General features: G+C 35.5%; 1 protein-coding gene, 1 long non-coding RNA gene and 1 other non-coding gene across 6 annotated transcripts in view; 2 read left to right on the top strand and 1 right to left on the bottom strand.

Annotated features, from left to right (window-relative positions):
- The window catches only part of LOC144372489 (uncharacterized), a 45,084-nt gene extending 25,932 nt beyond the window's left edge, over window positions 1-19,152 (top strand). Inside the window, exon 2 of the long non-coding RNA XR_013432487.1 lies at window positions 17,641-19,152. This is a non-coding gene — a long non-coding RNA (uncharacterized LOC144372489). The remainder of the gene's footprint in view (window positions 1-17,640) is intronic.
- The window catches only part of LOC144372485 (transport and Golgi organization protein 1 homolog), a 161,572-nt gene that overhangs the window by 21,188 nt on the left and 116,921 nt on the right, over window positions 1-23,463 (bottom strand). For 3 of the 4 annotated variants that reach the window (XM_078035837.1, XM_078035839.1, XM_078035842.1), the window contains exon 3: window positions 14,381-14,517. In XM_078035837.1, the coding sequence (XP_077891963.1) occupies window positions 14,381-14,517 (137 nt within the window). Of the gene's footprint in view, window positions 1-14,380; window positions 14,518-23,220; window positions 23,362-23,463 lie in introns of those variants that run through there. The other variant, XM_078035840.1, reaches the window with a different exon arrangement.
- On the top strand, window positions 11,249-11,355 carry LOC144372496 (U6 spliceosomal RNA). Its single transcript, XR_013432489.1, has one exon. It is a non-coding gene; the product is annotated as a U6 spliceosomal RNA (small nuclear RNA).

Below are 23,463 nucleotides of genomic sequence, written 5' to 3' on the forward strand. Positions count from 1 at the left end.
TTAAGGTTGCATGACTTGTGGAAAAGAACAGAATCATGAATAGCCCCCGAAAAGCACGTGCTAAAAATTGAAGAAACTGGGGACGTTTAACTTGGGGAGGGAATGAACATATGTGGATCTTTAAAAATCTGTCATCAAGTTGATTATAGTCAATTCAAAAGAACAAGAATAAGCAGGAAAGCACTGAAAAAGAAGAGCAATGAAGGGTACAGGGAGGGCAGACTATATAATTAATTCATGTACCCTCGTCCAAGCCCAAGAATACATAGAGATTGTGGGACAGAAGAGAGAATCCAGAAACAGAACCAACTGGACACTTGGGGTACAATAAAAGTTAGTTTGGGGAAAATAGACTTTCTAATAAGTAGCGTTACCACATGGAAAATTATAAAATTGGATTTTTCTCTACTTATTCAAAAGATAAACTACAAATGGATAAGAAACATGAATGTAAAAATAGAAAATAAACAAGTACTAGAAAATATTGGGTGAAATTTTCTATGTATTATGAGTGGGCAAAACCTGCCTCATTGAAAAAATCTTTCCTGGCTGTATCTAAACCTGCTACACACACACACACACACACACACACACACACACACACACACACACACACACACAGTTTGACAATGACAACCTGAGAAAAAATATTTGCAACCTATTATTGTCCAAAGAATCATGTTCCTGAAATATAAAGAACATTATAAATAAAATGGCCAGCAAACCTATACAAAAATGGGCTGAAGAAATAAACAGATCTCAGGAAAAGAAATGCAAATAGCTATAACATATGGAAACATGCTCTGCTTAGCTCATAATGAACAAAATACAAATTAAACCACACCAAGATACCATTTCTCACTTGCATTGGCAAGATCCAAACGTTTGACCACATACTCAGTAGGTGAGAGAATGTGGGGGAATACAAATTCTCAGATAAGTATACAAAATGATACAACCCTTATGAATGAGATTTGGCAACATCTCCCAAAACTGCTTATATATTTACCTATTAACTCAACAATCGCACTTTTTTTTTAACTTTTTCAGTGCTGGGGAAGGGTATCTAGGGCAAGTGCTCTACTGCTGAGCTATAGTCCCCCAGCCCTAACTTCTAAAGATACTGGGAATACAACAACAAATGTTTAAAACTTGTATTTACAAAACTATGTTATTCAAGCATTAATTATAATAATACAAGATGGTCACAAAAGGCTGAAACAACCGTCATCAATGAAAGTTGTTGAATAAACCAAAGAAGAAAGAAAATAATTTTAAATACTGCTAAGAGCTGGTTTCCAGAATATATATTTTTAAAATGAAGTAGAGAAAAATATTTGTAGAATACTAATTGTATCTTAGAAAGTGAAAAAAGATGAGTATATTATTTCTTATAGCTTTGAGGTAAAATTGACATGCAATAAATTACATGTATTTAAAGTGTGCAATTTGATAAATTTTAACATGAAATTATGAAATCACCATTATAATCAAGATAATATACACATCCTTTACTTCCAAAAATATTCTCATTCTCTAGGTAATTCTGCCCTTTGTCACCCTTCCTTCTTGCCCCCCACTTTCCCATTCCTCCAGCAAAATGTCTATCTTAATAGATTGCTTTGTATTCCTCAAGTTTTATGTGTATGGGATAATGTATTTTCTATGGCTTCTCTTATTCAGCATAATTTGAGATTCATCTACATCAGTTTATCTATCATCTATTTTTATTGCTGAGTAGCATTTCATTATATGTACATACCACAATTTGTCTATCATCTATTGATAGACATTTGGATTTTTTTCCAGTTTGGGGCTTTTACAAATATAAAATTCCTCCTATTGCTATATAACTTATCTTTTCTTTGGAAAAGAATGGTTGGATATGACTGGTATATGTTTACCTTTTTAAGAAGGTGATTCTACCACTTTATATCCCCACCAGCTGTGTACCCATCCAGTTCCTCCATCTCCAACCACTCAGCACAATTGTCTTTAATATTAGATATTTAATAAGTGTGTAGTGGTAACTCTTATGCTTCAAAATTGCATTTCCCTGATAATTATGTCAAGCATTTTTAATGTCTTTATTTACTATCTGTTTATCTTCTTTGATGAAGTGTTATTTTACAGGACTATATTTTTTCTAATGAGTTCTAAGAGTTCTTCATATATTCTTGATGCAAGTCTTGATAAATGCTTTACAGTAATTTCCTCCCAGCTTGTGTTTTGTCTATTTCATTCACTTCAAAGTGTATTTTGAATTACAGAGGTTTTAGTTTGATGAATCCCACATTGTCAAATCCTTTTTAATGCTTTTGTTGTCAAATTTAAGAAATCTTTGCCAAACCTAAGTTCAACAAAAATTTTTCTCTTATTTTTTTCCTAGAGGTTTTGTAGTTTTGAGTTTAATATTTAAGTCTGTGAGTTAATTCAGGTGTCTAATGCAAGGCATGGATCAATATTTTGCATATAAATATGCAGTAATTTCAGTACCATTTGCTGAAAAACTTCCCATTCTCTACTTGTCTTTCCATCTTTGTCAATGACTGTTGCCATATATATTGTGTATCTATCTCTGAATTCTTGGCTCTGTTCCAATGTTTTGTCTGCAATCCTGATTACTGTAGCTTTAGAATATTTTTTTTCTTTTTTTCCTCTTCGTATGGTACTAGGGATTGAACACAGGACCTTGCATATGCTAGGCAAGTGCTCTACCACTGAGCTACATCCCCAGGCCTAGATTAAGTCTTGAAGCCACGTATTCTAGGTCTGTTGCAATCAGTTTGTCATTTTCTACAAAACTCTGCAGGAATTTTGATTGGAATAATGTTGACTCTGGTGATTAAACTGGGATGAATGGACACCTTAGTCTTCTGACTCATAAATTAGGTATATCTCTCCATTTAGGAGAGATATACCTAATTTTATCAGCAATATTTTATAGTTTTTAATATATACATTTTAGTTTTTGCCACGTTTATGTTTAAATACTTCATATTTTTATTCTATTGTACATGGAAATCTTTAAAATTTCAATTTCTAATTATTCATTGTTAATATATAGAAAATATAATTGCTTTTAGATGTAAATTTTATCTGTCAACCTTACAATAGCTTTTTTCTAGATCATACCAGATTGTATCTATATATATTCATGTTATCTGAAAATAAAGAGAATTTTATTTCTTTCTTTCCAATCTGAGTGCATTTTATTTCTTTTTCTTGCCTTAGTATACTAGCTATTTCCTTACTGCACCCCAGTACAATGCTAAATAGATGTAATGAGAGTGGACATCTCTGTTTGGTTTCTGATCTTGGGGAAAAGTATTCAATTATCAACCATTAAGTATGAGGTTAGCTGCATTTTTTCAGAGGATATTTTAAGCTCCCTTCTATTCCTAGTTTGTTATTTGTTTTTCTACATCAATAATAAATGCTGAGGGGCTGGGGTTGATACTCAGTGGTAGAGCACTTGCCTAGCATGTGTGAGGCAATGGGTTCGATTCTCAGCACCACATATAAATAAGTGAATAAAATAAAAGTCAATCAAAATCTAAAAAAAATTTTTAAATAATAATCAGGGCTGATTTTTTTTTACATGTCGATGGGATTTATTGTCACCTACTTGTACATGCACACAAAATAACAATATAATTTGGCCAATATTACTCCCCAACATTTCCCCCCTCTGCTATATTTTTTAAATGCTTGTTTTGTATCTCTTGAGCTAAACAAGAGTATGGGATATGTGTATGGAATAATGTATTTTCTATGGCTTCTCTTATTCAGCTTTTAGGTACATCAATGTGGTAAATTTCATTGATTTTCAAATGTTAAATAAATTTTGGATTCTTGACATAAATCCCCATCATCAGTCTAGTTTTTGTCTATGATGTATTTTCCTTTTACATATTGTTGTATTCGACTTAAATTTTTGTTTAGAATTTCTGTACAGATTCATTGGAGATCTCTTGAGAGGTATGTGATTTTCTTTTCTTGTTATATCTTTGTCTTGGTTTGGTGTAGTGATAACACTGGCTTCATAGGAGAAATATTTCCTTGCTTTAATATTCTACAAGGGTTTAGTATTACTAATACTATTAGGAATTAGTATCATTTCTTCCTTACAGGAATTGGATCACCAATAAAGCTATCTGGGTCTTATATTTTTTTCTTTGTAGAAAGGTTTTTACCTATACCTTCAATTTCTTTAATAGTCAACAAGGTTTATGAAGTTGTCTGTTTTTCTTGAGTGAACTTTTGCAATTTGTGGCTTAAATAGAATTTCTTCATTTCATCTAAATTGTCAAGTTAATTAACATAAACTGTTCATAATATCCCCATTATCAGTCTAGTATCTGTGAAATCTGTAGTTATATCCCTTCTCTGATTGCGGATATTGGTAATCTGTGTCTCCTCTTTTATTTCCCTCACTAGATGTTGATCAATTTTATTCATCTTAAAGAACTAGCTTTGGGTTTCATTGATTTTCTCTTATTTTCCTTTTTTAAAATTTTACTGACTTATAGTCTTTATTATATCTTTTTTTCTTGCTTACTTGGAGATTAACTTATTTTTCCTTTTCTAGTTTCTCATAGTAGGAACTAAAGTCAATGACTGGAGACTTCTTTTTTAATAAAGCTATCTTGGGCCTGGTAGTGCTATAAATTTTCCAATAACGCTTTAGTGACATTGCACAAATGGATATGTTGTTTTCAGTTTTATTGAACTCAAAATATGAATTTATTCTTTGATTTATTTGACTCAAAAATTATTTAGCAGTGGGGGCTAAGGTTGTAGCTCAGTGGTAAAGTGCTTGCCTCACATGTGTGAGGCACTGGGTTCGATCCCCAGCACCACATAAAAATAAATGTACTGTGTTGTTCATATATATATATATATATATATATATATATATATATATATATATATATATATATAGCAGTCTGGCACTAAAGTTTTCAAATATTTGAGAAATTTCCAGATTTTTCCATTATTGATTTCTCATTTTATTGTGTTAAGAGAACAAGCTTTGCCTGACTTTGAATACTTTTATATTTACTGATAATTTTTTTAAGATCCAGAATACAGTTTATCTTGGTAAATGTTCCATGTGCACTAAGCTCCTTGGGAGTTTTCTATAAACGTCAATTAATTTCAAATGGATGGATTGATTATGTCATTCACACTTTCTACAATCTTACTTTTATTTTTCATTTTCTGCCAATTGCTGAGGAGAGGATATTAAAATCTCTAAATGTAATCTATAGGATTCATCATTTTCCTCATAATTCTATCAATTTTTATACTTCATGTATTTTGAAGGTCTAATATTAAAAGTACAAGCATTTAAGTTTATTATATAATCTTGACTGATTCCTTTATCATTAGGAAATAACTTTCTTGAGTCCCGATGATATATTTTGCCCCACAACCTCTTTTGGTTTAATGTAGCTACTCCAGATTTCCTTTCACTAGTGTTTAACATGAGATACCTTTTTCAATCATTCTAATTTTGACTTCTTTGTGTCTATTTACAGTGTTACTCCCTTAGACATCTATTTGGGTCTTGCTTCTTTAGGCAATATGACAATCTCTGTTTTTAACTGATGTATTTAGATACTTTCCACTTAATAGGATTACTGCTGTGCATAGGTGTAAGCTTAATATAATCTTCTATTTGTTCCTTCTGTTCTTTGTTCTTTTTCTTTTCTTTCTGTCTTCTTTTGCAGAAATACCACTATCGGTATTTTTAGTGATTCCTCTATTGGCTTATTAAGCTATAACTCTGTTTTCTAATCTTAGTGCTTCAGGGTTTAGAATGTACATCTTTAATTTGTCACAATATACCTTCAGATGATACTGTATTACTTCACATATTCAATAAGAACGTTACAATAATTACTACCCTTCTGAGATTTATACTGTTGTCATGTATTTTACTTTACATGTTTTCTAAATCCCATACTACACTGATGTTTGTCTTTAAACAGTCAATGACTTTTTAAAATGTTCAAATAAGAAAAATTATTTTAAATATTTATGCACACAGTCACCATTTTCAGTGTTCTTTACTCCTTTATTCCATTATTTCCATCTGCTGTCTTGGTGCAAGTGTAGGGTGAATTCTTTCAGCTTGTATGTCAGTACAAGTCTTCATTTTAGAAAGATATTTCACTGGGCATGATATTATCAGCCAACATTATTACTCTTCAAATATATTAAAGGTATCACTCCACTATATTCTCTTATGCCTAATTTCTGACAAGAAATCTGATGTCATCCTTAGTTCTTCTCTACATAAATGTTTTCTCTAACTGCTAAGATTGCTCTTTATCACTGGTTTTGAGCAATTTATTTATGATATAATATACCTTGATATAGCTTTATTCATGCTTTTTGTACTCTAGTTCCTTTTAATATCTTGGATCTGCAGATGTACAGTTTTCACAAATTTTTGAAAATTTTTGGCCATCATTTCTTAAAATATTTTTCTGAATACCTCTCAACGCTCAACTTGAAACTGTCCCACAGCTCACTGATGCTCTGGTTCACTTTTCTTTAACAGAAGAAATTTTCCCTGTGTTTCATTTGGGGTACTTCTCCTGTTATGTCCTCAAGTTCACTAACAATTTCATCACAAATGCTTATTCTGACATTAATCCCATCCACTGTGTTTATCATATATTTTCAACTCTAGAAGTCTGATTTTCTTAAAATGTATCTTCTATATCTCTTTTTACCTTTTTAACACACGAAATATAGTAGTAATAACTTTTTAAAAAATGCCATTACCTCATTCTAACATCTCCGGCAGTTCTCGGTTGGCTTTGATTGGATGATTCTTCTCCTCATCATTGTGGATTGTATTTTTCTTGCTTCTTTGCATGCCTGGTAAGCTTTGATTCGATGCCATACATTACGAATTACTATTCTTAATATTTTGTATATAATTAAATTACTGGAAACAATTTGATTCTCTTGGGTCTGAATATTTGCTAGGTATTACATAAATTGTAATAGTCAGTCCGAGGTAACGCCCTTCTGATTATTCTACCCAACTTCCTTAGATAGTTTTTTCCAGGTGCTATTCTGGTCCCTGTGTTAGGACCTGTTCCTTCTAATCACTTAAGATTGTTTCTCTGACTTGCTAAGCAGTTTCATCACACTTATGTGCAGATCAATACCCTGCTGAACACTCAGAGAGCCTTTCACAGATTTCCAGAATTGTCTCTCAATGTAGCAACCTTCTTTTGGTACTCCACCCTGTGAATTCTAGTCACTTCGGTTTTCCTGGAATCTCAGCACCATCTCTCAATTCAAGGTATCCTCTGGTTCTGCCTGACTTCCCCTTCTTTGTCATGGCTTGGGAATCTCTTAACATAGTAAAAGCTGGGAAAACTAAAGAGCTCACAGCATTTGTTCCTTATGTTTCCAGAATCATTCTTTGTTGCTTGATCTTCAATGTTGCTGGATCTTCAAATTTTATCTGTTTGTGGGTTTTTTTTTCATATTTATTTTAGTTGTTTCAGTTGGGAAGGTGAAGCCAGTACCTATATAAAGCTATCATAGCTAGATGTAAAAATCATTTGCTTTTCTTTTTCTTTTTATGGTGCTGGGGATTGAACACATGGCCTCATGTATGGTAGGCAAGTGCTCTACCACTGAGCTACATATCCCTTTTCTCATTTGCTTATTTTTTTAATAACAGAATACATAATGAAATAAATTTTAAAAGTTAACTATAAAAGAGAGTAACATCAGGGTAGACAGAACTGGGACAAAAGCTAGAATTCTTTCAAAATCAGGCAGGAGAATCACAAGTTCAAAGCTAGCCTCAGCAACTTAGCAAGTCCCTACGCAATTTAGTGAGAACTATCTCTAAATAAAAAATAAAGAGGCTAGGTATGTGGCTCAGTGGATAGGAGCCCTGGGTTCAATCACCAGTACTAGAAAACAGAAACAACTTATTTTTACAAATTAACTTTGGCTCTTCTAAATATTTAAATAATTGTAAAATAAACAAAAAAATCTTTATAAAGTAATACCTAAATATTGAAAGCAAAAATGAAACAACCTGTGACATCAAGTTGGTGACAAACCACAGAAATGAATTAGTTCAAACATACCTTAGTGGGATATAGCTTAAAGACAAGAGAATTTCATTTCAGGAATACATTCCTGAAAGTATTTTAAATAACATAAATATAGTCTTGTGTTGCTTAATGATGGGAATAAATTCTGAGAAACACATCTTAGGCAATTTCAGCATGTAAACATCATTGAGCATACTTATACAAACCTAGAAAATATAGCCATTTCCACACGTAGGTATTCATATATGGTATATCATCGCTTTGGGGATAAAAACCTATAAGATATTATTATACTGAATTCTGTAGACAATTGTAACATTGTAAATGTTTATATATCTAAACATATCAAAACACAAAAAAGATATTAAAAATACTAGGTGACAAGAATTTTTTAGCTCCATTATTATGCACTAATGACCAAAATGTCATTAAGTGGCACAAGACTGTAAACAATTATACTGATGTCATTGAAAACTGGAACTCCAACATCAGAGAAAGAAAACACAAATCTAAGATAGATGAAGTGAAGTAAAATCTCTCCTGAATTTTCATGGGAATTATCTAAATGACATGATGAAAAATCCCCACATATTTCTGAGCTTCGTTCACTAAAAAGGCCTACAAATGACAGTCAATTTGAGCAATAAGCAATCCTAGTACTTGGAATGTAGCCTCTAAATATCATTTCCTATTGAAAGGAACCAAAGTTCTTTTAGAGAAATAGTTCCTTCAAGGTCTGGACAGGGAATGTTTAAGATGAACTTGGAATATCTCATAGTTCAAAAGCAAGGGAAATAGGTAACAATGACCACTAGGTGGTGGCAAAGGGTCCCAGGAGCCAAGATAAAGAGGCTTCTACAAGGCAAAAGGGGGAGAAATTGAGCATCAGGTAAGAACAATTACTATTCCTAACTGGATTAAACACACCAAATATTTTTAAATGCATGACGTCATATTGACTCTTAAATAAAAGTTAAAAAGATTTCAAAAGCCCCTTTGGGTATCATTTGATAATGCTAGAATACCACCTTACTATTCTGAAAAGTAATGAAGAAAAGGAATCAAATGTTTATCTCCTGCCTTAACTATACAAACCAAATATCTGTGTAAAGAGTAATCAATCATAGCCAGGCGTCGTGGCACACACTTGTAATCCCAGTAGTTCGGGAGGCTGAGGAGGGAAGATAGCAAGTTCAAAGTCAGCCTCAGCAAAAGCGAATTGCTAAGCAACTCAGTGAGACCCTGTATATAAATAAAATACAAAATAAGGCTGGGGATATGGCTCACTAGCCAAGTGCCCCTGAGTTTAATCCCCAGTACAAAAAAAAAGAAAGAAAGAAAGAATAATCAATCATAAATTTTTATTTGTATAGGCATCCCAGCCTTTAAATGAAGAAAGAAAAATCCCAGCAACTCAGACCATTGCTATTTTGCAACCTGTAATATATTAGCAAATCTCACCAAGGTCACTGTTGACTAGTAGTCAACATCAAAGGAGAGGACATGCAGATGTCAATGCAATATTTTATTAAGTTTTCATAAGAAACAGAATTGAACCTAAACCTGACTACCAATTTCCAAGAAATATAAAGCAACAGAGAAAGGCTGAGGTTGTTAGCTCAGCACTTGCCTAGAATGCATGGAGCCCGAGGTTCAATCCCCAACACCACCAAACAAACAAACAAAAAAAAGGCAATAGAGAAAACAGGTTAAATTGTTGTACCAGGGGGATGTCATTTATTCACCAAAGCTACAATATATCCTAGAAGTCCCACAAACATATTTTTTTCAATTATCGCAAAAAGTTACAACAAAAGGATAAATCAATAGAGAGTAACTTATATGAGACTTGTTCTCCCACTGAAAGCAACCAGAAAGTTGGAATATATATATATATATATATATATATATATATATATATATATATATATATTTTTTTTTTTTTTGGTATCAGGGATTAAACTCAGAAGCACTTGATCACTGAGCCACATCCCCAGTCTCAGCCCCATTTTGTATTTTATTTAGAGACAGGGTCTCACTAAGTATAGCACCTCACTTTTGGCTTTGAACTCATGATCCTCCTGTCTCAGCCTCCCGAGCCACTAGGATTAAGGCATGTGCCACCATGCCCAGTGAAAATATATTTTTAAAGAGCTATTTTTCAGATAGAAAGCCACAAGGGACATGCAACTGTCACCCCTAAGAGCAGGAGAACAAATAGATGAGCATTTCACCTGGAGGCACCCTCTAGACCTCAGTTTGGGAAGGGGAACCCAAATAGGGCATAACAGTCTCACTGAGGAGAGAGAGACCAGAGTTCCAGGAGATTAAGCAGCCAAAAATATGTAGAGAAAACTACCAGAAAGATGGGAGCCACAAAGAAAGAGAGTTCCAGAAATCTGCATGGAGGTGGTCTTCAGTTTGGGGCTACATTCTAAGCAGTACCTGCGAGGGCCAAGAACAACTATAAGCTAACCAATCCCACAGTTGGCACTGAGCTGGGAGAAGTCTGGATTCCAGCTAGCCAGAGAGAGTTGACATACAAAAACAGTATGGTCAACAAGCTCATGAAGAAGTATTTGATCCAGGCATCATGGCACATGTCTGTAATCCCAGCAACTCAGAAGGTTGAGGCAGGAGGATCCCAAGTTTGAGGCTGGCAACTTATCAAGGGCCTAAGCAAGTTAGTGAGACCCTATCTCAAAAGAAAAAAAAAAGTTCACTCAATATCATTAATTATCAGGAAATAAACTCACAAAGACATACCCACTAGAATGGCCCAAGTGCTAGTGAAGATGAAGTCAAGTGGAAGTCTCCTAAATTGCTGGTGGAAGTATAAAATGATTATGGTCATTTTTTAGCATGGCTTGACAGTATCACATAAGATAAAAACATACATTAAACGTAGGAGGCAATTGCACTCCTAGATATAAATGAGTCCATTTATAGTGGCATATATATGAAATAGTACTGTAGGAAAAATGAATCTATAGTTTAAAAAAAAAGTTATCAGTGGTTGCCTGGAACAGGTGGTGAAGGAACTCACTGGGAAGGATCCCAAGGAAACCCCTTTTCTAGTGAAAAAACTGTTCTATATCTTGATTATGGTAGTTTTTACATGGGTATCTACATTTGTTAAAACTCAGAGTGTGCTTGCTTTGGCAGCACATATACTAAAATTGGGACAATACAGAAAAAATTAGCATGGTCCCTGAGCAAGGATGACACCCACATTTGTGAAGCATTCCATAGTTTTGTGGAACCAACCCTTCAACAGATGAATGGATAAAGAAACTGTGGTACATATATGAAATGGAATATTACTTATAGCCTTAAAAGAGAAAAAAATTACGGCATCTGCGGGTGAATGGGAATATCAGGTTAAGGGAATTAAGCCAATCCCAAAAACCAAAAGCTGTATGTTCTCTCTGAAAGTGGATGCTGACCCATAATGGGGGTAAGGTGGGTGGTAAGAGGCATGGAAAGAATGGAGGAACTTTGACTGAGCAAAGGGGAGGTAGGACAGGTGACGGGGCATAGGGATAGGAAAGATGGTGGAATGAGATGAACCTTATTACCCGAGGTACATGTAGGAATACAAATGTGTTGTGTACAACTAGGAAAAGTTTTGTTCCATTTATATACAATGAATCAAAATGCATTCTGCTATCATGTATAACCAATTAGAACAAATTAAAAAAAACTCACTGATATTAGCTATCAAGGAATTACTGTTAAGTTGGGTGATGGCCCGTGGGTTCATTATACTACTCTCTGTGCTTTTCTTTAAAGCTTTTCTAATTAAATTTATTTTTTAACTAGTACATAGAAACAAACATTATAATTATTGAAGTAGGTAACATGACATTTTGATGCATGATTACACTATGTAACGTTTAAATCAGTTAAATATATCTACCTCCTCAAACATCATTTCTCTATGGTAAAACTTTCACAACCTTTTCTTCTAGTATTCTAAAATGTACAGTATGTTATGGTTACCTATAGTCCCCTACTATTCTCTCTGCTCTTATTTGAAAGTTTCCATGATAAAAATACTAAAAATAATTTTTAAATTAAGATATAACTTCAAATATTTAAAGGATTTCTATGTAGAAAAGAATTCAGTTTTATAGAGGAAATCATGTGGAGGAAAATTTGGAGTCAATACAAGGATGAACTAGACAACAGAAGAACATATAGCCTTGTAAGAGAGTGACTCATGCTAGGAAATACTGGTGTACAGGCCTCATAACTACTCGTCAGGGCCACAGTAAAGAAAATAACAGCAATGAGTGAGAAACTAGACTAACAGCCTTCCAAGGTTTCTTCTAACACTAAGATTCTACTAAGATTCCATTGATCAATGAACCTGATTGGTGCACATCTCCCAAACACATCAGAGCCTATTACTCTCCAGTTCTATCAGATATCATACTACTTGTTTAAGATTTTACATTGATTTGTTCATAATTTTTGCATATATTTGTTAAGTCCTTTTCTTAAGGCTTTCAAAAATCACAATCATGCCTTACACCTGTTAGACTCTTTTAGTCCTCACACAATGTCCTGTACATACTGGGCCATCAAAATGCCTTTTTGAAATCTCCTTTCAAATCAGTCTTTTAACATTGTGCCTCTTCTTTGCCACTCACGTCTATGTCTTACCTATCACCGTACAATCACTGACACACCTGCACCACATTCGTGTCCCCTGACCTAGACCTAGAGGAGGGCTCTGTGAATACCTAAAAATATGAATAAAGAAATCCTTTCCATATCGTGAGGCTGTTAACTTTCCAAGTGATGCTGATTCATTCTGATAATCAAATTATGACTGTGGAAGACTGCTTTAATCACTGGAAATATCATTATTCTAACTGCCTGGCTTGTACATACCCCTTACCCAGATGGCTGCCACCATCATGAACAAACATGGAGCCAACTGAAAAATGATTTGTTTCTCCCCACCACATCTTTTCCACCCTGGTGGTCTTTCCTCCCCAGGTATTCATTGATTTATACCACCTTCTGACTGCCTACATGAGAATTAGGGGGTGCGTAGGGGTAAAACCCTTCAAAATGCCAGACACCTCACCAGACATTTTACCTTGTCAAATCATTTAATTCTTATGATTGGAGTAAGCATTATCTACATTTTTCAGATGAGGAAAACTTTTTTCAAAAGTTTACTTATTTGCCCAAACTTCTAAATGATAACCTTGGGATTTGAAACCACATCTACCTGGCTTCAAAATCTATACATTTTACAAGGAAAACAACAACATCATCTTTCTTACACAAGCCTTGAAATAACACAATCTACAGGAAACAACTTCAGTTGAGGAGGATTACTGTCACAAAGGCCCTAGGACCTCCAACCTCTAAAAGCTTTCTCATTCCTATAATTAAATTCTAAAAGTCCAATATCAACAAATACCAATGGGGGGGAGGTAAGTCCTAAAATGCTTAGATAAGCTTCTAGACAGATTAAATGTCTTGTTTGAATCATGATTTTCTTTAGAAAGATCAGCCTTAAGTGACTCTTTCTAAGAAACAGATCTAACCTAATTCCTTTTCATTCTTAAAACTTTCTAAGGATCCCCACTATTAATGGTCTAATGCTACTTTGGCTCATGACTTCAGTTAAGATTTGCTGGCCTCTCCAACAGGCCCATCCCCCTCCAACTTCACACTTTACAACACCAACTATTCACATTCTCCTGCCCTCCCCAAATATCCTTTCTTCATGTTTCCATTTCTCTGAACACATTTCTTCTGACTGCCAGCTTCCCCCACCACCCCAGCCTGTCTAATCAACAACAAACCACATGTCAGACTCCTGTTTGCCCTTTGCCTGTGCTTCAAACACATCTCAACCACTTTCTGACCTTATTGATCACCCTTCCAACCATAATAAATGCATTTATGGACAATAATGTTCTACCATCGAATAAATACCTCTCTTTCTGTCATTATCTTACTGTGTTTCAAGTGAATGCTGTTATCTCCCTGCCAGAATGAAAGGTTCTGAGGGGAAGAACCAAGTTTTTATAGGTGTGCAAATGTCCAGCCTTGGTAGACAGCAAATCTTCCTCATGTGCTAAACCAAGTAGCCATTAAAGCCACACCCCTATGGCTTTTGTTTCAGGAGCTATCTACTCAAAGGATCAGGAGTAATTTTCATAAAGACATTTTAAGTTCTTCACTTCATGACCAGAAGCCACTTAAAAACTAATAAATAATCAACATTCTAATTGAAGAAACTATGTCAAACTTACCATCTTAGACAAATAAAGCAAGAATGAATGTAACAAGAAAAGTATGGTGGTGGCATCTTCTGGCTCTTCCACCTTTATCTCTAGTTGGTTTTCTGTATCAGCAGCATCAACAGGAGTACCTTCTGTTATAAGTAGCTCTAAAATTGAAAGGGGAAATGGCTATTTTATTTTATGCTATAGAATAAGAATTGTCTCTCTTCAGTTTCAATATTCATCGAGTGTTTCACTAAATATATGAGTCACAGTGCCTGGAATATTTGGCTCTCCTAAAGACAATTAACACAGAGAAGAAAACTTCATAATCCTAATTAGAGCTATTAGACCCTTCAATTATAAAATGAACAATCTCTAGTCTACTCTCCACTACTTCAATGGCCATAGAACTGCTACCAGAACAATATTCACTCAAGGGAAAATTTAAAACCAGAGATATATAGACCAGGGTCACATTCAACAAACATGGATTTAGTGCTGGTGAAACCTTGTGTTTAAAATTTTAGGAAAGCTGAAATAGAGGGAGTCTTGGTTTGCAGATTTGCAGGTGGAATGAGCCAAGGCTTAACACAGTATCTGGCACCTGGCAGAGATACTCAACAATTATTTATTGAATGCACAGATGACAGCTATTTAAAAAGAACACAGAAATATCAAGAGAGACTAAAGGGAATTGGATACAGACCTGCATTGAGGCTCTGTGAATGAGGTAGAATTCCAGTAAGAACTGAGAGCTTGTAGGGGTGGAATTTCAGTATGAGTTACAGCCTGGGGTACGTTTGATTAAACAGCAGGAGTCCAACATGCAGTTATTAAGAAGTTGGACCAGTTGCTTCTAAGGTCTTTCTCAACCCTGAGATTCCCATTCACTACTATTTTTTTAAGCTTTTGCCTAATTTTTTTTAGTTTAGTTTTTGATGGACCTTTATTTTATTTATTTGTATGCAGTTCTGAGAATCAAACCCAGTGCCTCACATGTTAGACAAGCGCTCTACCACTGAGCTACAACCCCAGGCCCTCCATTCACTATTGGTCTATGAATTTGACTGCTGGTGAAGTCTGCACCATAGGCTCAGCATCTCAGCAACCTGAACGGGCTGGCTGAGGCACCGGCAGAGCCGGAGGGGACACACGCAGGGTCCTGAGGCTCTGTCACTCCTGCGCCCCACCCGTCATCCTACGACCCCCTAGCCCAGCCCACGGGGCAGGGGACCGGGGGATCAGAGCCCCATGCGGCCCCAAAGAGCCACCACGGAGACCCTGGGCTGCCCGCCCACCTGTGGACTCACTGCTGCATTCGTCATCTGCACAGAGTTTGTGCTTCCACAAGGGCCAGCCGGTGCTCGGGTCCAGTTGGCCCGGCACTCGCCAGGTCAGCCACAGCACGAACAGCAAGAAGAGCAGCACTGGCGCTGCAGCCATGTTGTGGTCACCTTGGGGAGTCGGTGACAGGGTGGAGTAGGCTGTGGCGGGCGTCAGGGGGCGGAGGCGGGGCTCAGGGGGGCGGGTGGGGTGGGTAGCAAAGCACAGAGGGGTGGCGCCCGGGAAGGCTTAAGCCTTTCCCGGGTGACACCTCAGCAGGGATATCTGGGGGTCAATCCACAGACTCTACTGGAGAACACACGGAGCTGGAGCTCCGTCCTTCTCTAGTCAAGACCTTCTCATGGACTGAAGACCTTCTCCTCTAGTCGCTGCCTTGGCAACTAGAACTCTCCTTCTCGTCCAATCACCTGCCTTTGCTCCTGTGACCTCACAAGCGACCCTCCACATGATTCTAGTAGTCACCCACCCATCCCCCCCCCTGCCAACTGGTCCTTTCTGGCTTTCCTTAATGTCTCATTTCTGGTCCATCCTAAACTAGCCCACTCCACTTCACCATCACTCCCATCCCCCATTCCTGGTCTGGTACCTCCTTTTCTGAACTACCAAATCCCACCCATGACTTGTCACAGCTAGTCTATGGTTCCAGGCTCCCTCCCCTTCAATCTCTTTGAGGTTCCTTGAAGCCCCACCCCAAGATCCCTCTGATTAGGAAAGGGGAAGGTGAATAGAACTGTGAGTGAGGGTGTAAACTGGAGACAGTGGCCTGCTTTTTTTTTAAGGCGGGGACAGGTGGGGGCAGAGAGATGGACATTAGTCTTCAGGCTAAGATCTTGAGATTCTTATCTTTATCCGTAAGGGAAGAAATTATTTAATTCAAAAGCATATTTTTAATTCTCATTTTGTGCTACCAAAGCCCTAGCATGGTGTGGGAGTGGATGAAAATCAAAAGACAAGATATCTGGTCCTGGTCGGAAAAAGTCCACAACTTAGTGGGAACCAACTGACAAAACCGATTGTCAGAGAAGAAAGCTAGTAGCTAACATTTCTTGAAAGCTTTATGTCCAGTTGTTATTCTGAAGGAAATTTTATTTTATTTTTTCTGACCTCTAAGAGGGATCTTACATTTTTCTACTTCCCTTTCCAAGACTATTCCCTCTTTTGCACTGTGTAATCTTGAATTTAAATCTGAATTAGTTGCATTGATTTTCCCTTGTGTTAATAGTCAAATTATGATACAATTTGAATTATTGAAATGCATATGGAGGGGTTTCTTTTCTTATTTTTAATGAAAACTCACGTTTTTTAAAATTAGCACCTAGGGGACTATAGGTGGAGACTTAATATGTAGAGTCATCAGCATGATAATTGTGATTAAATAAACACAAATCAGTTCATGACAGATGATTTCACTTACTATTATAATCAGCTTTCTCCTCTATAAAACAGCACAATTAGTCCTAAATTGACATTCACTAATTGTATATTAGAGTTTCAAGGAAAACAATGAAGAGTTGGTAACTAGCATAATGATTGAGATGTGTTTTGACATCAGTAATTATTATTATTTTTAAGATGGGGGTCTTGCTATGTTGCCTAACCTGATCTCCAACACCTGGACTCAAGCAATCCTCCTGGCTTGGCCTTCTGAGTAGTTAGGACTACAAGTCACCAAACCAGCCCAGTAATTATTGTTTAGTAGATCTCTTTTTGGACACTAAAATCACTACTAATATGATTGTATATGTTTGAAATTGGTTTTAGGAGCAACATACAGATTTGATGCAATTCCCATCAAAATACCCATGAATTGGTGTGAATATACTTAGTATACAATGAGAGATATGAAAAATTGTGCTCTATATATGTAATATGAATTGTAAAGCATTCTGTTGTCATATATAAATTTAAAATAATAATAATAATAATAAATGTCATTTTTCCAGAACTAGAACAAACAGTCCTGAAATCCATTTGGAAGAATAAAATATTCAGAATAGCCAAAACAATTCTAAGTCAATAAAGCAAGCTGGAGGCATCATCACAATACCTGACTTCAAATTGTACTACAAAGCTATGGAAATAACCACTGCATGGCTCTGTCATAAAACCAGATACATAGACCAATGGGAAAGAAGAGAAGACACAGAAAAAGATCCAACACAGTTAACACTCATCTGATTCTCGACAAAGATGCCAAAAACATATTGGGAGAAAAGACAGGCTTTAAACAAGTGGTGCCAGGAAAATTGGTTATCCATATGTAGACAAATAAGATTAGACCCTGTACAAACTTGAAAGAGATCAAAAGCCCAGGAATTAGACCAGAAACTATGCAAATCCTTGGAAGAAAATATACATTTGAGACTCCAGCATATAGGTACAGGCAATGACTTTCTTATTAGAACTCCTAAAGCTCAGAAAATAATGACAAAAGTTAATAAACAGAATGGCATCAAATTAAAAAGCTTCTGCACAGCAAAGGAAACAATTAGTAACATGAAGAAAGAACCTAAGGAATTGGAGAAAATATATTTGCTAACTACTCTTTTTTTTTTAAGAGAGTGAGAGAGAATTTTTTAATATTTATTTTTTAGTTTTTGGCGGACACAACATCTTTGTTTGTATGTGATGCTGAGGATCGAACCTGCACTGCATGCATGCCAGGCGAGCGTGCTACCGCTTGAGCCACATCCCCAACCCTGCTAACTACTCTTTGACACAGGATTAATATCCAAACTATATAAGAAACTTTTAAAAACTTAACACCAAAACCTCAAATAACCTAGCTTAATTGGGCAAATGAATTAAACAGATACTTCTCAAAAGAAGAAATAAAAATGGACAACAAATCTATAAAAATGTTCAACATCATTAGCAATTAGGGAAATGCAAATCAAAACTACAGTGAGCTTTCATCTCACTTTAGTCAGAATAGCAGCCATCAAGAATATGAACGATATGGGGCTGGGGTTGTGGCTCAACAGCACATTGCTTGTCTAGCACGTGCAAGGCCCTGGGTTCGATCCTCAGCACCACATTAAAAATAAATAAATAAAAATAAAGGTATTGTGTCCAACTACTTAAAAAAAAGAATATGCACAATAATAAATGCTAGAGAGAATGTGGAGAAGAAGGGACACTTTTTTCTCTGTTGATAGGATTATAAATGAATATAACCACTATTGAAATCAGTATGGAGGTTCCTCAAAAGACTAGGCAGGAGACCACCATATAACCCAGCTATACAACTACTCAATGTTTATCCTAATGAATTAAAGTCATAATACTAGAGTAGTACATGCATACCCATGTTTATAGCAGCACAATTCACAGTTGCCAAACTATGGAACCAAACTAGGTGCTTATCAAGGATGAATAAATAAAGAAAATGTGGCATATACACACAATGGAGCTTTATTCAGCCATAAAGGTGAATTATGTCATTTGCTGGAAAATGGATGAAACTTGAGAACATTCTGTTACACAAAATAAGCTAAACTCATAAGATCAAGGGAGCCTATGTTTTCTCTCGGATGTGGAAGCAAGAGAGGAAAAAGGAAAAAAAAGTGAAAATCAAATGGAGATCAGTAGAGTGTAGGAAAGAGACCAGGAGAGGGAGGAGTGAAGGGAAAATACTGGGGAATGATATTGGCCAAACTGTAGTGTTATATTGTGCATGTGGAAATATGTAACGACAAATACTGCCATGATTTACGACTATAATGTATCAACAAAAAAATGGAAAAAATAAAAGAAAGCAAACAAAAGAACAAAATTGCTTTCATGTATATATGTATGTATGTATGTATGTATGTATGTATACAGCCTAGCCAAACATCTATTGTGAGCATAACATTAATACTCTGGAACAGTGTTGAGCAAATCATAGCTGTAAGCCTGACACTGTTTTTTTAAATTGTTCCCTTTATTCCTTCTCTTCTTTCTTTCTTTCTTTCTTTCTTTCTTTCTTTCTTTCTTTCTTTCTTTCTTTCTTTCTTTCTTTCTTTCTTTCTTTCATTCTTTCTTTCTTTCTTTCATTCATTCCTCTCTCTCTCTCCCTTCCCTCCTTCCCTCCCTCCCTCCCTCTCCCCCCCCCTCTCTCTCTCTTTCTTTCTTTCTTATTTCCCAGGCTGGCCTGAACTCCTAGGCTCAAGTAATCTTCCTGCCTCAGCTTTCTGAGTAGTTGTGACTGTTGGAGCACACCACGGTGTCCAACAATGACACTTGCTTTTGTAAACAAAGTTTTATTAGAACACAGAAGCTTATATTATTTACCCATAGTCTAGGCTGTTTTTGTGCTACACTGGCATTTGAGTGGCAATTAAGACTTGCCTACAAAGTCTAATATGTTTATTATCAGTCTCTTTTCAGAAAAAGTTTGTTGATCCATGATTAGATTATAGACTAAAGTCAGCAGAATGAATACATAAACATTTCTTTTCTTACGACTAAAATTGGCTGTATGAAATGAGATAAATGATCTATTAATTGCCAAGATATATGTCTCTTCCCTATAGAAAGTGTGTATTCAGGACTAGAAATCTTGGCACTGTGTCATGTCAAATGTAGGAAAAAACCTGGCAGTTCATTTTGATGAGACTTAAGAAATTTCTTTTCCAGGGCATTTTGAGGTGTATCTAAAATTTGTAGATAATACAGGGAAGAACATTTTAATCTGCAAATAGATTATGTTCATTATTAGTTTGTAATCATTTCACAACTATCATATAATATTAAAGCATCATAAGAGACTGCCTATCATAATAGAAACTTTTATGACTCTAGCCATTAACTTGTATTTTTCTACTTATTGTAGACCCATACTTTTAAGCTAGTGCTATTGGTAAAATATATGATTATTTAACTCTGATTGCCTTACTAATTTTGACCAGTTTATTTTTCAGATATCCATTTTGGGGTTTACTCTTTCAATTAATTTTGGGTTCCATGGGCAATGAAATTGTTGTTGAATATGTAAGATGTTGCAGTTTCTATGTAAGTTCACCTAAGTTCTTCTACCACTATTGATGGGCAAGGATATAACTAATTTAGTACTTTTACTTGAAACTGTTATAGTTCTACTGTACGGGATTTGTTTTCCTGACACAAAAGAGTATAAAACTAGAAAAACTAAACATTTTCAGGTATTAATTTCAGAGGGATGAAGCTCAAGTAAGATGGTGGTCATACTGAGTTAAGGAGAAAATTATCAAAGTGCAAGATTATCATAGTGGTTGGAATTTTGTGGACAAGAATGTCTGAGCTATTTATGGTGGGTGCAATGTGATTATGTGTGTGTGTTAGAGAGAGAGAATACTAAAAGCCTGGAGGAAATTTATTTTTGATATGAATGTACCAGATGAGACTCTTTAAGGCTTAGCAGAGTTTGACTGCTATAAAGGAGACTGAAGATGATGCTAAATGGCAATGTTGGAAGAAATTAGGTTTTCAGCAGAGTCAGGTTGCAGCAGCTTCACTAATATATCAGGTACTTAATTAAGAGTTCATAAATAAGCCTTAGCAAAAAGAACCACACAAAAAAGAGTAAAGGGAAAATGGTAGACCTAAATTTGAAACCAAAATTGATTCATGCTGAAAATGTATGAGGAAGCCAGAAAGGAAAAAGGAAAAGAAAGGTGTGTGTGTGTGTGTGAAAGGAATCTGAGGGCAATCAAAGGGAGATCAGTAGAATAGAGGAAAGGGATCAGGGGAGAGAGGAAAGCAGGTAAAAGAGAAATACTCAAGAATGATATTGGCTAAGTTTTATCACTATATTGTACATATGTATGAAAACATAACAACAAATCCCACCATTATGTACAAGTATAATGCACCATGAAATATGGAAATAAAGAAAAATACCAAACCTAGTGAGGCACGGAATATGCTTATAATCCCAGTGACTCAGGTGGATGAAGCAAGAGGATCACGAGCTCAAAGCCAGCCTTAGTAAATAGAGGTGCTAAAGCAGCTCAGCAAGACCCTGTCTCTCAATAAAATACAAAATAGGTCTGGGGATGTGGCTCAGTAATTGAGTACCCTGAGTTCAATCTCTGGAACCAAATAATAATAATAATAACAATAATAATAATAATAATACCAAATCTAATATGATCAAAACAATTCACCAGTAATTAGCCTGCATGACACATAAAACAGAATATCCTTTATAGGAAGAAAACATAATCCAGACTTCCTATGATGTATCATCTATAAATGACCAGAATATAATTAAAAAAATTTTTTTGGTACCAGGGATTGAACCCAGGGGTGCTTAACCATTGAGCCACAACCTCAGCCCTTTTTTGCATTTTATTTAGATACAGGGTCTCATTGAGTTGCTAAGTGCATCCCTTAGTTGCGGAGGCTAACTTTGAACTCTTGATCCTCCTGCCTTAGCCTCCTGAGTCGCTGGGATTATAGGCATGTAGAATATCATTAAATTTTGCCAGGATGCAAAGAAGATAGAAAAATGAGAACCACAAGAGAAAATATCACATATAAAAAAAGTTCCGTGAGCTGACCCAGATGTTAGGATTAGCAGAAAAAATTTAAATAGTTTTTATAACTAATTTCAAGGAGTTAAAGAAAAGCTTAATCATAATGAATACGTAGATATGGGTGTCAACATATAAATGAAAAATTTCTTTTAAAAGAAATAAAAAGTACGGTATTGGAAACGAAAAATTTATGAAACAAATCTATCATCAGATTGTATAGTGCAAAAACAGCAAAAAGTTAACTTGGAGATAGACCAATAAAAATTATCTGGTCTAAAAATTAGAAAGAAAAAAATAGAGACTTGGTTACTATCAATACAAAGTGACCTAACATACATATAATTACATTTCTAGAAGAATAGAGGCATAAATTGTACAGAAAAAAAATATTTAAGACAATGATGACTAAAATTATCCCAAATTAACAAAAAAGATGTCAAGAGATTTAGGAAACTCAGTGAATACTAAGGTTAGTTACAAAGCAAATCACATCTAGATGCATCAGAGTCAACTGTAAATGATCAATTAGAAGGAAAAAGGTCTTGAAGGCAATTAGAAAAAAGTGGTGTGTTATGCATTGGTAAAAATGACTAAAATGATAGCTGACTTCTTATCAGAAATGAGAGGTTAAAGTTAATGGAAAGGTTTAAGGTGCTAGAAGACAAAAACTGCTAATCCAGGATAAATCTCTTCAAAACTGAAAGCAGAATAGACATTTTAAAATAAATAAAAAGTAAGAAAATTCAATACCAATAGATCTCTACTATTAACAATGCTAAAAGAACCTCTTCAGGATAAAAGGAGATGATCCATCAGGTAGAAACAGATGCACTGTGTGTTTTAGTTAACTGTGTAATAAACTTAATGGTTTAAAATAAAAATTCTTTGTTATTTTTTCCTTATTCTATGATTTGGCTTTACATAACCTGATGAGTCCTTTGCTCTAGGTATTTATTACTGCTTATGTGGTTTCCTTTCGCAGGGATTGTTTAACCAAAGGTAGAACTGACAAAATCCTCCTACCTCAGCCTCCTGAGCCACTGGAATTACAGGTGTGCACCACCACTCCCGTCGGAAAGCGAAGCAAAATCCAAAGGACCACCAGGTAAAGTGACATCTTACTCCCCTAGTCCAGCCGCCGTCCCCTCTCCACAATCTCTATTTGCAATGGAAATCTTACACCTTCTGGATGGGACAGAATGATGCAAATCTCTGGCCAAACAAATGGGAAGGCAGCATCCTATAGTCAGTTCTTGGTTCACTTCC

This window comes from Ictidomys tridecemlineatus, unplaced genomic scaffold, assembly GCF_052094955.1.
Source record: "Ictidomys tridecemlineatus isolate mIctTri1 unplaced genomic scaffold, mIctTri1.hap1 Scaffold_110, whole genome shotgun sequence".
Classification (NCBI taxonomy): domain Eukaryota; kingdom Metazoa; phylum Chordata; class Mammalia; order Rodentia; family Sciuridae; genus Ictidomys; species Ictidomys tridecemlineatus.